This window comes from Aegilops tauschii, chromosome 3 (assembly GCF_002575655.3).
Source record: "Aegilops tauschii subsp. strangulata cultivar AL8/78 chromosome 3, Aet v6.0, whole genome shotgun sequence".
In the NCBI taxonomy this organism is placed as follows: Eukaryota; Viridiplantae; Streptophyta; class Magnoliopsida; order Poales; family Poaceae; genus Aegilops; species Aegilops tauschii.
In genome coordinates this window covers 429,933,159-429,946,709 of record NC_053037.3, presented here as the reverse complement: position 1 = coordinate 429,946,709, position 13,551 = coordinate 429,933,159, and the positions used below count along the sequence as shown (strand labels likewise).

General features: G+C 45.9%; 1 protein-coding gene across 6 annotated transcripts; it reads left to right on the top strand.

The window, feature by feature from the left end:
- The first annotated feature begins 7,793 nt into the window (after positions 1-7,793).
- On the top strand, positions 7,794-13,114 carry LOC109740908 (uncharacterized). Of its 6 annotated transcripts, none has more exons than XM_045234947.2 (7): positions 7,794-8,132; positions 8,252-8,421; positions 8,870-8,937; positions 10,734-10,874; positions 11,001-11,087; positions 12,017-12,129; positions 12,680-12,890. In XM_045234947.2, the coding sequence occupies exons 2-7, from the start codon at positions 8,374-8,376 to the stop codon at positions 12,760-12,762; spliced, it is 540 nt and encodes a 179-aa protein (XP_045090882.1). In that variant the 5' UTR covers positions 7,794-8,132; positions 8,252-8,373; the 3' UTR covers positions 12,763-12,890. The 6 variants fall into 6 exon arrangements, with proteins under 6 accessions (XP_045090882.1, XP_040260203.1, XP_020155552.1 ...); XM_040404269.3 differs by having other exon boundaries at positions 7,796-8,132; positions 12,017-12,160; positions 12,648-13,114; XM_020299963.4 differs by having other exon boundaries at positions 7,801-8,132; positions 12,017-12,160; positions 12,680-13,114.
- The last annotated feature ends 437 nt before the right edge of the window (positions 13,115-13,551 follow it).

Here is a 13,551-nt window from a genome sequence, read left to right as displayed (position 1 = left end):
CTACGTGTCTAACCCTTGGGAAAAGTTTGTCGTGTTCGTCTCTCGCAAGAATTGCTACAGCTTTACTCGTCGGCCGAGTGTATAGCTGGCCAAATGGGCCGGGCCAAACAGGCCAGCCCGCGAGCACGCCGGCACGGCCCGCCATGGGCCAGGCACGGCACGGGCTAAACGGGCCGTGCCCGGCACGCGGCACGCCTTGGGCCGTGCCTGGGCCTGGAGCCTGGGCACGCGGGCTGGCACGGCACGGCCGGTTTATTTTTTATATATATATTTCAGAATTTTTTTATAAATGTATACATAAAATATAGCCCAATAGGCCTAAAAACCAGCCCAACAGGTTGAAAACATGCAGCCCAACGTGCTAAACGGGCCATCGGGCCGGGCCATTTACTAGTCAGGCCGTGCCTGGGCCAAGGAGCAGCGCCCGTGGGCCGGCACGGCACGGCCCGGCTATTAAACGTGCCACGGCGAGCCATGCCGGGCCAGACACGATTAGCACAGGCTGGGCCGGGCCGTGCCGGGCCGGCCCGTTTGGCCAGGTATGGCCGAGTGTGGTGAAAGTAATTAAGAGGGGGTCTTTAGGAAAAAAATTAAGCTAATTAGTTGTATTAGTAATCATGACCGTGCGTTGCAATGGAAGATCAGAAAATGGCGCAGAGGCATACAAAATAAGCTAACAGTGGGCCTAATGAATTTTGAATTTATCTTACCTACTTATCCGTGTCTAGCTTTTGATGATAAATTGTGAATTTATCTAACCTACCAAATATGCCTATTTATTGAATATTTTTAGGGAAAAATTAAGCTAATTGTTTTATACCAAAATTTGGTCCCTCGAGTTAATTTCCTTGCTACTGAAAACAAAATAATTCGCTACGGTCAGAAAATAGCAGAAAATGGTTACCCTTTAGTTCTTTTTTGCATGACGAATACGCTTTAGTTGATTCATTGTTCTTTTGGTGCAATAAGTCGATTGTATTTGCTTTGTTGCAAAATTAACCATTTCTTTTTATCTAAACTAATTTCGCGTTTCTTTAAATGCAACCGCTGTATTTGTTATGTAATTTTTTATTTGGTTCTTTCAATCATACATTTTGAGTTTTTTAAAATTATTTCTATTTAACTTTATGAATGTACAGGGTTGCATTTTCAAACTTTCCAACCCGTGTATTTATAATACAACTTATTTTCGTATTGCTCAATATGTTTCAACTGCTAATTTGATTTCAGAACTTTATTTACACTTTCCTGCACGTTTTCTATATTTTGTACAAACTGTTTTTTACTACTAATCTCCTTTTTGATATTTCCTGATGAAAATATTACTTCTTTATTGTGCAAATAATTTATTGTGTTACTGAATATATTTTATTTTTACCTGTCTTTAATATTTTTCTTCCGAAAAATACTTGCAACCTATTTACCATCTGTCAAGGAAATACAAAAAACACAAGAAGTGACAGAGATTGCATTCAGACTCATAGACCACATATCAATCAGTCAGGAAATATGTTAGTTGGGAGAACATGAGCTCTCTCAGAGCTTAGCCACTGTCGGCCGTCGGATCGAATTCTTGATGTGTTCTGGACCGTCAGATCTTGCTCCTGGATGTCCACCGCCGTCGGATCGAGCCGAGTTACTGCTACAATGAATAGTTACTACTCCCACGCGCTATCGCTCACTCTATGGTTTCCGACGTGTGGCGCCCCACGCTGGTGGGCCGCGGCTGTCGGCGGCTGTGCCTGGAGAGGCGTCCGGTGTATGTCTTTCGCGGTCAAAATATCATGCCACCGCCTGTAATTTTCACATCCCGCCGAGGGTATGAGTGGTATTTCGTGTGCTAGGCCCGTGCGTGGCATGCTATGGCTGGCTAGGGAACGGATGGGGACGCCTGCTTCTCTCCACTTCGCCATTGGGTGAAAAGCCTAGCCAGCTGTAACGCCCCGAGACCGACGCTTCAGAAGATTTCCATATATTCCGTGGTCACCATGTGTTTCTTTTGTGCTTGCTCTTTTATTTTTGCATTGCATCATGTCATCATGCCATCTTGTCATTAATCTTTGCATCTCAACTCAACTAATAAATTGCATAGATTTTTGATCTATTTAAACCGAGGGAAGGGTGACTTCTCTTTATAACATATCCTCCCAATATTAGGGAGCTATATTAAATATTTCTTTAATTTGGAAATCACCATAACACACTTGCAAATAATCCCAATGCCTTTGTTATCTCAATTCTTGGTCTCCGACTTGTCCTCATATTCTTTTATCGTTTTATCGAGGCTCTTCCTAAATGTTCAACATTTTGGAAACTTCGGATCCACACTCCTTGTTCTAACCAATTGAATTTATATCTTTCAATCATGCCACTTCTATTTTTCCTGGATCAAGCGCATTTTTATGAGCCCGGGAAAATTAACCGCATGCGCAAATCCTTTCTCTAACCCTTTCTTTCTTTTTCTTCTCTCTAATACCATTCTGCCAAAGAATTAAGGGAGAGAGAAGAGAGAGACCCCCAGCGCACCCCAGCCGGCCACTTGGGCCTCCTGTAGCCACAGCCCGTTAGGCCCAGCCCAGCCTCTCTCCCTCGCTAACCCTAGCCTCCCTTCTCTCGATCCCATCTCCCTCCAGCGCCGCCAGGACCCCGATCCCCATCTCCCTCCGCTCGATCTCCTCCTCACCCTCTCGATCTCCCACACGCATACACCCAGCGCCCCCAAGGGAGACGCCCGATCCCCTAGACCCTGACCTCGGCCTTTGGCCATGGAGCCGCGCCGCCGACCACCAGCAGGCCGCCGCCCTGTGCGCGCGCCCATGCAGGACTCTCCTTCCTCCGCCCGACCTCAGCCATGGACATGCACTGCCGCTACTCTGCCGCGCACGCCCCGCCTCCCTCGTCGCGCCCGCTCCTTCGCTGCTACCCGGACGTCCATGCGGCCAAGTTCGCCGGAGTACCACCAGGCCGCTGCTTCCCTGCCTCGTCCTCGGCGCCTCGTCCCCGATCTCCGAGTTTGCGGCCACCTTGCTCCTCCCTTGCCGTCCTCTCGCCGGTGAGCAGCACTAGGAGGAGCTCGTTCGCCGCTGTTCCGTTGCTCCCCTGCTCCGGCAAGCCCCTGCTCTGCTGCAACTCCACCAACAGGCCACGCAACTTCCCGTCCGAGGCCACTTATTGTCTTCTCTGTTGGGGTTTTGCTCTCGGAGCCCCTCCTTCAAACCCTGCCGCTGCCTCCATCAAAGACTGCCAAGGCCCTCTGTTTGGCCTCGATGACCTTTGGCTCCTGTGTTGGAAATATGCCCTAGAGGCAATAATAAATGGTTATTATTATATTTCTTTGTTCATGATAATTGTCTATTGTTCATGCTATAATTGTATTGTCCGGAAATCGTAATACATGTGTGAACACATAGACCACAATGTGTCCCTAGTAAGCCTCTAGTTGACTAGCTCGTTGATCAACAGATAGTCATGGTTTCCTGACTATGGACATTGGATGTCATTGATAACGGGATCACATCATTAGGAGAATGATGTGATGGACAAGACCCAATCCTAAGCATAGCATAAAAGATCGTGTAGTTTCGTTTGCTAGAGCTTTTCCAATGTCAAGTATCTTTTCCTTAGACCATGAGATCGTGCAACTCCCGGATACCGTAGGAGTGCTTTGGGTGTGCCAAACGTCACAACGTAACTGGGTGACTATAAAGGTGCACTACGGGTATCTCCGAAAGTGTCTGTTGGGTTGGCACGGATCGAGACTGGGATTTGTCACTCCGTGTGACGGAGAGGTATCTCTGGGCCCACTCGGTAATGCATCATCATAATGAGCTCAATGTGACTAAGGCGTTAGTCACGGGATCATGCATTGCGGTACGAGTAAAGAGACTTGCCGGTAACGAGATTGAACAAGGTATTGGGATACCGACGATCGAATCTCGGGCAAGTAACATACCGATTGACAAAGGGAATTGCATACGGATTGATTGAATCCTCGACACCGTGGTTCATCCGATGAGATCATCGTGGAACATGTGGGAGCCAACATGGGTATCCAGATCCCGCTGTTGGTTATTGACCGGAGAGGCGTCTCGGTCATGTCTGCATGTCTCCCGAACCCGTAGGGTCTACACACTTAAGGTTCGGTGACGCTAGGGTTGTAGAGATATATGTATGCGGAAACCCGAAAGTTGTTCGGAGTCCTGGATGAGATCCCGGACGTCACGAGAGGTTCCAGAATGGTCCGAAGGTGAAGAATTATATATAGGAAGTCAAGTTTCGGCCACCGGGAAAGTTTCGGGGGTTACCAATATTGTACCGGGACCACCGGAAGGGTCCCGAGGGTCCACCGGGTGGGGCCACCTATCCCGGAGGGCCCCGTGGGCTGAAAGTGGAAGGGAACCAGCCCTTAGTGGGCTGGGGCGCCCCCCTTGGGCCTTCCCCATGCGCCTAGGGTTGGGAACCCTAGGGGGGAGCTTCCCCCTTGCCTTGGGGGGCAAGGCAACCCCTTCCCCCCTTTGGCCGCCGCCCCCCCTTGGAGATCCCATCTCCCAGGGCCGGCGCCCCCCAGGGGGCCTATATAAAGGGGGGGAGGGAGGGCAGCAAAACACAGCCTTGGGCGCCTCCCTCCTCCCCTGCAACACCTCTCTCTCTCTCGCAGAAGCTCGACGAAGCCCTGACGGAGACCCGCTACATCCACCACCACGCCGTCGTGCTGCTGGATCTCCATCAACCTCTCCTTCCCCCTTGCTGGATCAAGAAGGAGGAGACGTCGCTGCACCGTACGTGTGTTGAACGCGGAGGTGCCGTCCGTTCGGCACTCGGTCATCGGTGATTTGGATCACGGCGAGTACGACTCCGTCATCCACGTTCATTGGAACGCTTCCGCTCGCGATCTACAAGGGTATGTAGATGCACTCCTTTCCCCTCGTTGCTAGTTATACTCCATAGATGCATCTTGGTGAGCGTAGGAAAATTTTAAAATTATGCTACGATTCCCAACATCCCGTGCACGCCCCGCCTCATGCACCTCCACTTGCTGTCGCTGTTGACGCCAAGTTCGACCACCGAACAGGGAATAACGCCAAGTACCAGGTCAACAAGGACCGCCAAGTTCGTCTTCCGCCGTCTCCGAAATCGCCAAGTACCACTTCGCCAGGAGACCTCGGATCCGTCAAGTCCAACAACGGCTGTGTACAACTACCGGCGACCCCGAAACATCTACGGAACATGAACGACTACTTCCTCTTCGACTCGTGAACCACTACTTCCACTACCGTCGCCGTGTGCCACTACTTCCACGACGACCATCCCGAGAACGTCTACTTCCTCTACATCGCACCGACTCGATCCGCCCCGAAAACGCACGCTTCGAAGGTATAACCCCGAGGCGACGCTCGTGAACGAATGCATGTGTGTTGTATGAAATGCTTGTGTTTGCACCGTGTCCCAGTTGTCGCTTGCGCGTTCCTTGTTTCCATGCCACCGACATGTGGGACACCCGGTAGTCGGGAGCACCCCACCATCTCTAGCATGTTCCGCACATCCACACACTTCCTTTTGCACCGGTATCTCCGTGAGCTATCGGAACCGATATGTTGTCGTGGCATCATTTTCGGATTCGTTACCATGGCACCCCTTTCTTCCACCACGGTGACAAATGCTTCAAAACATGCTCATGTCAACATTTTCATAAAATTGCTTAAAACTTGCATTGTCATCCGCATCATGTTAACAACATTTAAAATTGTTGTTTGCTTTAAATTGCTAAATGACATATGGGGATTTTCCGGACTTGTTGTTTCTTATTTCCGGCCTCGTTTAAACTTGCCTAGATAGATAGTCTTACTATGCTTCACCTCTTGCCATGTTTAATAACATTTAATATTGTTGGATACATAAACGAGAGAGAACTAAATAATTGATGTGGTGTTTTGTCAGTATGCAACTCGTTGCATATTGAGCTCCACTTAATTTGTAGTATTGTTTGTTGCATTTTGCCATGCCATGCCTCATTTAAACCGGACATGCATCATACTTATTTGTGCATCATGCCATGTTTATGTGATGGTTGTTTTACTATGTTGTTTGTTTCTTTCCGGGTTGCTTCTCTCGTTACCTTCGGTTTCGTTCCGGAGTTGTGAGGATTCGTTCGACTACATCCGTTTGTCTTCTTCATGGACTCGTTCTTCTTCCTAGCGGGATTTCAGGCAAGATGACCATACCCTCGAAATCACTTCTATCTTTGCTTGCTAGTTGTTCGCTCTATTGCTATGCCGCGCTACCTACCACTTGCCATATCATGCCTCCCATATTTCCATGTCAAGCCTCTAACCCACCTTTTCTAGCAAACCGTTGTTTGGCTATGTTACCGCTTTTGCTCAGCCCCTCTTATAGCGTTGCTAGTTGCAGGTGAAGATGAAGTTTGTTCCTTGTTGGAACATGGATATTATGAACTTTGTTGGGATATCACAATATCTCTTATTTAATTAATGCATCTATATACTTGGTAAAGGGTGGAAGGCTCGGCCTTATGCCTGGTGTTTTGTTTCACTCTTGCCGCCCTAGTTTCCGTCATACCGGTGTTATGTTCCTTGATTTTGCGTTCCTTACGCGGTTGGGTGATTTATGAGACCCCCTTGACAGTTCGCTTTGAATAAAACTCCTCCATCAAGGCCCAACCTTGGTTTTACCATTTGCCTACCTAAGCCTTTTTTCCTTGGGTTCTGCAGACTCAAGGGTCATCTTTATTTACCCCCTCGGGCCAATGCTCCTTCGAGTGCTGGTCCAAACCGAGCGATGTCCGGCGCCCCCCGGGCAACCAGAGTCTATGCCAACCCGACGTCTGGCTCATCCGGTGTGCCCTGAGAACGAGACATGCGCAGCTCCTATCGGGATTTGTCGGCATTCGGGCGGCTTTGCTGGTCTTGTTTTACCATTGTCGAAATGTCTTGTAAACCGGGATTCCGAGACTGATCGGGTCTTCCTGGGAGAAGGAATATCCTTCGTTGACCGTGAGAGCTTATAATGGGCTAAGTTGGGACACCCCTGCAGGGTATAAACTTTCGAAAGCCGTGCCCGCGGTTATGAGGCAGATGGGAATTTGTTAATATCCGGTTGTAGAGAACTTGACACTCGACTTAATTAAAACGCATCAACCGCGTGTGTAGCCGTGATGGTCTCTTTTCGGCAGAGTCCGGGAAGTGAACACGGCTTTTGGGTTATGTTTGACGTAAGTAGGAGTTCAGGATCACTTCTTGATCGTTACTAGTTGACGACCGTTCCGTTGCTCCTCTTCTCGCTCTTATTTGCGTATGTTAGCCACCATATATGCTTAGTGCTTGCTGCAGCTCCACCTCACTACCTTCTCCTACCCATAAGCTTAAATAGTCTTGCTCTCGCGGGTGTGAGATTGCTGTGTCCTCGTGACTCACCAGATTCTTCCAAAACAGTTGCAGGTGCCGACGATACCAGTGCAGGTGATGCAACCGAGCTCAAGTGGGAGTTCGATGAGGACCTTGGTCGTTACTATGTTTCTTTTCCTATTAATCAGTAGTGGAGCCCAGTTGGGACGATCGGGGATCTAGCATTTGGGGTTGTCTTCTTTTCTTTTGGATCCGTAGTCGGACCAATGTGTACCCTGATTGATGTATGATTTATTTATGTATTGTGTGAAGTGGCGATTGTAAGCCAACTCTTTATCCCATTCTTATTCATTACATGGGATTGTGTGAAGATGACCCTTCTTGCGACAAAACCATAATGCAGTTATGCCTCTAAGTCGTGCCTCGACACGTGGGAGATATAGACGCATCGTGGGTGTTACACCAGCACTCTTCTTCGCTCCCTGCAGCCATCGCCGCCACTGCCCTCCCGTTCCTCTCCCTTCAGCAAGCTCGCCGCCGTCGCTGCTCTCCCATCAGGCGCCGTCGGCGGTGCAGGACGCCGCTGGCGTCTTGGGATTCAGCAGCAGCAGGAGGAGGGCCAACGGATCTAGGAGGGGGAGCACCCGCACCTCGTCAGCCGCCGCCGACGCGAGGAGGGAGACCGTGGATGGAGATTGCGCGGTCCGCCGCCGCCGTGGGCTGAGGAGCACCAGAGGATCTACACCGACTGGTTCGTCCTCGCCGATCCAGGTGCGTGTTTTGCAAACTTTGCAGTTCCTACCACTAGCGCCCCCAAACCGAAGGATTGAGAGGGGATGGACGGCACTTCACTGATTCTCTGGTGGCTGCGTCCCCGGCTGTCCTTGCAGATGGAGACGGGCGCGTCACGGGCGCCAATGCCACCAAGTTCTTGGCCATGTCCGGCCTCTCCCTCGCGGACCTCAAGCAGGTCAGTGAACCGTCCGCCGATACCTCGAGATGCCATTGCTAAATGGGGGCTCCCCTCCCCATCCATGCCGCCACCAAGGCATGTGCCGAGGTGCGTTTCAGATCCCCCTTTTCTCGTCGGCGCTCTCTTGGTGTGGTGGGATTGCTTCGCCTAGGTTCTGCCTGTGTTTCAATTCGTAGATGGAATTGCTTGCTTCGATTGCGATGCCACTTAGTTTCAAGCTGTGCTGGTTAATGTGATGACAACTACTGGTTTCATTGGTTTCCGAGGATAAATTTGACAAATTCCACTATTTTGACAATTTAGAGAGTCCAAATTAGTTCTTTTGCTAACCAAGAGAAGACAAACATATGGGATATACTACTATGCATTATGTGTTGCATAATTCACGGCCTTCTAAGTGCCCAGTTCGCCATTTTCGTAAGAGGGTCGTGGTACTTCCATTCCATGCCCTTATGCAAATTTGTCGCATCCCCCTCGTTCTAATTTTGATGAATAAATTCTCAGGCCAGTTTTTCTTGTCTTCCATCCGTTTTAGGTTGTAATGGAAGCTGTTATTAAGCTGCATAATATCCAACACAAGGGGGTTGCAGACTTGGTGACAGAGTAAGAATGCTTCTCATGTACACTCTTATTTCTGCATCTGCTGTTGATTTCAGTTTGTATGAACGTGGTCCTTAAATTTATGTATGTGTTCTCACTTGGTGGATTTATTGTTCTATCCTTCTGTTCAGCACAGATAAACTGAGTGAGTCATGAACAACCATCATTTATAGAATTGGATGTATAAATTCCCGTAGTGTTTCTGATTCTGAGGGTTACTTTATTTTCTGGACATGGGTTCAGTAACAAGGAAGCCAAACACCATGCACCACTTTCCTCTTTTATGTTGTTTCTTTAATCATTTTTCAAAATGTACATGCTTTCATGGAGTACGAAGGCTAGGCTCTGCTGCTGCTGATATGTCCCATGTTGGTCTAGGCATTACAGAGGCTTACTGGGAATATCGGCTTAAGCCGTGTGATATGGTTGCTGGCATTCTGGTACTCCTTACACCGTGGAATCAGATTTGCTAAATAATCATCAGTTTGGTAGAAAGTGGGACTGGCTTATTTGCTTATTTTCAAACCTTACCATCTTTTCATTCAGATAATCTTTCCTCATGTTTATGATGGTTCTTATATTTCCGTACTCTCATAATTTGGGTTGAAAATAACAGAGTTAATCTTATCTTAAGGATATCATTGAGCAGTTCTGAACTAATCTTTGAAAGAAATTGATTTCAGTTTCTGTAATCAAATCTAGAATTCGCATAGTAAAAGGTACACCCTCCTTCCCAAAATATAAGGCGCAGTTGACTTTTTGGGTCTTCGTCGCATAACTTTGACTATTATTTTCACTTATTGTATGCTACAAAATTATTATAAAAACATATGAGATATTTTGGGAAGGAGGGAGTATCAAAGTGATGTGTATATTGATATTCTGAAATATATTTATCTATCAGTCTTTATTTCAATTAGATAAATTTCATCGATCCTGAGTAGTATGGCTTCTTATTTACTTCTCTAAGCAACTCTTTACTCCGTGGAGTTTGCCAGTATATAATTATTTGGCGAATTTAGTCATTTTTCAATAGATAGTTGAAGAAGCTGGTGTGGTAGTGACATGCATGGATGGTGGAGAGTTTAGAGTCTTTGATCGTTCTGTTTTTGTTTCCAATGGCGCTGTTCACGGTCAGGCCAGTTTGGTAGAAAGTAGCTTCTTTCCTGATTTGCTAAGAATCACCTCCTCCAAAGGTACTACAGATACTGTTGGAGCTTGAGAGTATGCAAGATAGCCTCTAGCTGTATTTTTTTTCAAAAGCCTGTGAATATAAGCTTGAATTTTTATTGCTCTCTTTGTTGTATTTTCTTTCCTCTTTCCAGCTTAGTCCCTTCTTAAATAATTAATAGCTTTGGAATCCCTCTGATTGTTACACTGTGTTCTTGATAATCCTGTTAGCTTTCTTAATATCCTTTATATATATGGATATACCAGTTTATTAGTATGCACCACTCGTGGTGTAGTTTGGATTGACTCATGAGTTGTTTGTGTGTAGATGTCCATCTGTACATAATATACAGTACTAAAATTAATATGTTTCCAGTGAATAATTGCTTATGCAACTTTTTTTTACAAGGACTATACTCAATCAGGGGAAACTTTAATTAAGGTTTAAAAGGACGTTAGCTAGACTAATTTGTATTCTTAGCTCCAGGTAGATGGTAATGTAGGATTTTAGTTTTAACATGAATTTGCTCATTCAGAGTGTTGCATTCTAAGCCACAGGATTGACAGAGTGTTTATTTCCCCCATTATCTTGCTGGCTATCTTCATTAACAAGCAGTGATTCCTTACAGAGACAACCCCTTGCTGTCGCTCTCCTTCTCATCCACGCCCCTTGCTGATGCTGCCCTCCTTCTCATTGGTGGCCTCATCTTCCTCCTCCCCATCGGCGGTTGCGACCAAGCCATCACCAAAGGCCCCCCCAACAGAAAGTGGTATGATGAGTTCATCTTGGATTTCTTATCCTTTTCTTCTTTTGATGATGCATATTATTGTAAAGTTTCCTCCTCCCCTGCCCTCTCTTGGTTTCCTCTAATATCCCTATGATTATTTTGTTGCAGGTTTGTTGTGTTCCGCCTCGTCCTGGCCTTCGTCCGTTTTGTGCTCAACATGGTCTTCCTACGTAGGCTGAGTCCACGGACCTGCAGGTCTGCCTCTTTTTTCCCCTTTTTTGGCCGGTGTTTGATGTGGTCCTCTTCGTTCGAGTTGTAGGGAGGATCTGTGCGGTCTGTCTATGGCTGGCATGGGGTTCTTTAGAGGGTAGTTGTTTTTTCTTGTGTTGTCGCGCGTCCATGGATCTCATCATACAGGTCAACTGCTTTATTGGAAGAATATACACAACTCTGCATAGCCTCTAAAGAACAACTTCGCATAGCCTCTAAAGAACAACTCTGCATAGCCTTTTGATGATGCATATTGTTGTAAAAACAACTGTGCTTGTCTTTGTCGATGTAGGCTTTTGTATTCTTCCTTGCTTTGTTTATTAATTCTGTTTGGTCCTGCCAAATGCTTGTTGGTTCATATTGTTTTTTGGTTCAGTTATGAGATGTTGCCGGAGCTACCAAACAAGTCAATGCCATAGTAGCTAGGGGCTTGTATGGTTCTCTTTTAGCCATCAGGTGCTATTGCCATGTGGGTAGGATAGGTCCTCTGGGAAAGATGCTCATGGTAATTTTGTCCTGGCAGGAGCTTCTGTTGGGTCCGAATCATGTAATTTTTTGTATCTTTCTGTTGGTTATTGCTGATGTGAACTTGGTTTAACTACGGTTTAGCTATGCAGAGTTATGTATATTCTTCCAATCATATTTTTTGTTTCTATCAACGAGGTCAATTAGTTAGTTTTGATTTTTGTTGACTGTCCATGATTCATTCATGGTCATTTTCTTGTTAGATAGTTGATTTAGATGTGATTTTATTTGCAGGGAGGAGCCGCTGCTTGTTAGTTTGTTATAGGTTACTGCTTATTAGTTTGGTCATGGTGCTTGTTAGTTTACTGCTCCAGTAACAAAAGGATGCGCCTACCTAGAAAGGTTAGACAGAGGTTATCAACTAACTTTAGGCTGCATTCGGTTTGTAGGTATAGAAAACTCAAGACCAGAAAACTACAAAGGAATACAATTGATTGTACAGTACCAGCCTATGGGGTTGTAAAACAGACGAAGAGAAGCATGCGCGGCGTTCGAAGCGTAGGTGTGAAAAGCTTTGTTACCGACGAGACTGTGTACGTTGTGGTGGTATTTTTTATTCGCATGTTACGCTGTCAGTTTGTCTCTTGCCTCATGCATGGCTGTACTGTTTAGGTTTTTTATTCGAAGTTGTGTCGCTTTGCCTCGGGCATCCGCCCAAAAATGAGATTGTAGTGGATTTTTGCAATCCTCTGGAATGAGCACTCGAATGCAGGGTTTCCTTCAAATTTCTGTAGCACAATCATATGAAGCGAACGGTTCAGAGGTAGACAAAACTACGGGTTTGCAAACCTGTAGATTTCCTTTGTTTTTCCTGCAGACCGAACGGAGCCTTATATCATGCGCCTTATATGCTTGTGCAAGAAATCCAATTAAAATTGGTCCGTTGTCCTGCGCCTATATGTTCCTTTGCGGCTCATTTATCAGTCACATATTTATGTTTTCTCTATACCACGCTCAGGTTGACCCTCATTTATCAGTCACATATTTATGTTTTTCTCTATGCCATTTCCAAACACTCAGGTTGACCATACTATTGTGGGAATTTTTGGCAGAATGGTTCTTGATACTATGTTGGATCATCTTGGAATTCCTAGAGCTATTTACCGGAGAAGGATGTACTCACAGAACACATTGACTGTCAATGTGCTTTTCTACTGGAGAAAGATGCACGCATTTGAGTATTTCTGTTAGCCATGTTGGTAAACAAATGTTTATTGTATCCTTACAATGTTTATTTCCACCAGCAAAACACTACTGATCGGCGATTGGAGCTATGCTTCCAGCGGTATCACTTGCCATGATGAGCTACACCATTGATTCATTTTGTGTACTTATCAAGGATGCTATCGGATTTTGTCACTTGCCTTTTGTATGCCTTGCTTTCTGTACTGTACTGTCCAACTGCCCTGTAATGTCCTACTTGGTTTTCGGGCATTTCTTTGTAAACGACTTGTGCTAATTATTACCAATGGTCTTTAGATTTGTGAGATGTGTTGCTTTTTATATGAACAACTTGCTGTAATCCTGATCCATGCAACTGTGTCGATTTTTTGTCTATTTCTTTATGCCAAACTTATATATCTCAATCATACCGGGCAATATTTACTTTGACTGGACTCATATGATCAAATATTTGATGCATTGCTGTTCAACGTGGAACCGTTCGCTACTGTAATGTTTTGTAGCTATTAGTAAGTGTTTACTACCTACTGCTTCTTGAGATGTTTCCTTTGTAGCGAATTTGCTTTTGGTATAAATTTAGCATAAAATGGGTAGCTGCTTTGCTTATATATGGATATGTTGCAAACTTTGTTTTAGATTAGTACTTCCTCTCATGTTTGCGCTCTTAGTACTAAACTTGGTGTCAAATGGTTATATTTTGCTGTCTTGCTTCTGTTACAAATTAATGTTTTTCTTTATTTTA

Excerpts from the sequence above, each read along its gene's own strand:
- LOC109740908 (XM_020299963.4), top strand. The coding sequence starts at position 8,374 with ATGGGGGCTCCCCTCCCCATCCATGCCGCCACCAAGGCATGTGCCGAG. Across the intron at positions 8,422-8,869 it reads CCACCAAGGCATGTGCCGAG|GTTGTAATGGAAGCTGTTAT; the intron begins GTGCGTTTCAGA and ends CATCCGTTTTAG. Across the intron at positions 10,875-11,000 it reads GGCCCCCCCAACAGAAAGTG|GTTTGTTGTGTTCCGCCTCG; the intron begins GTATGATGAGTT and ends ATTTTGTTGCAG.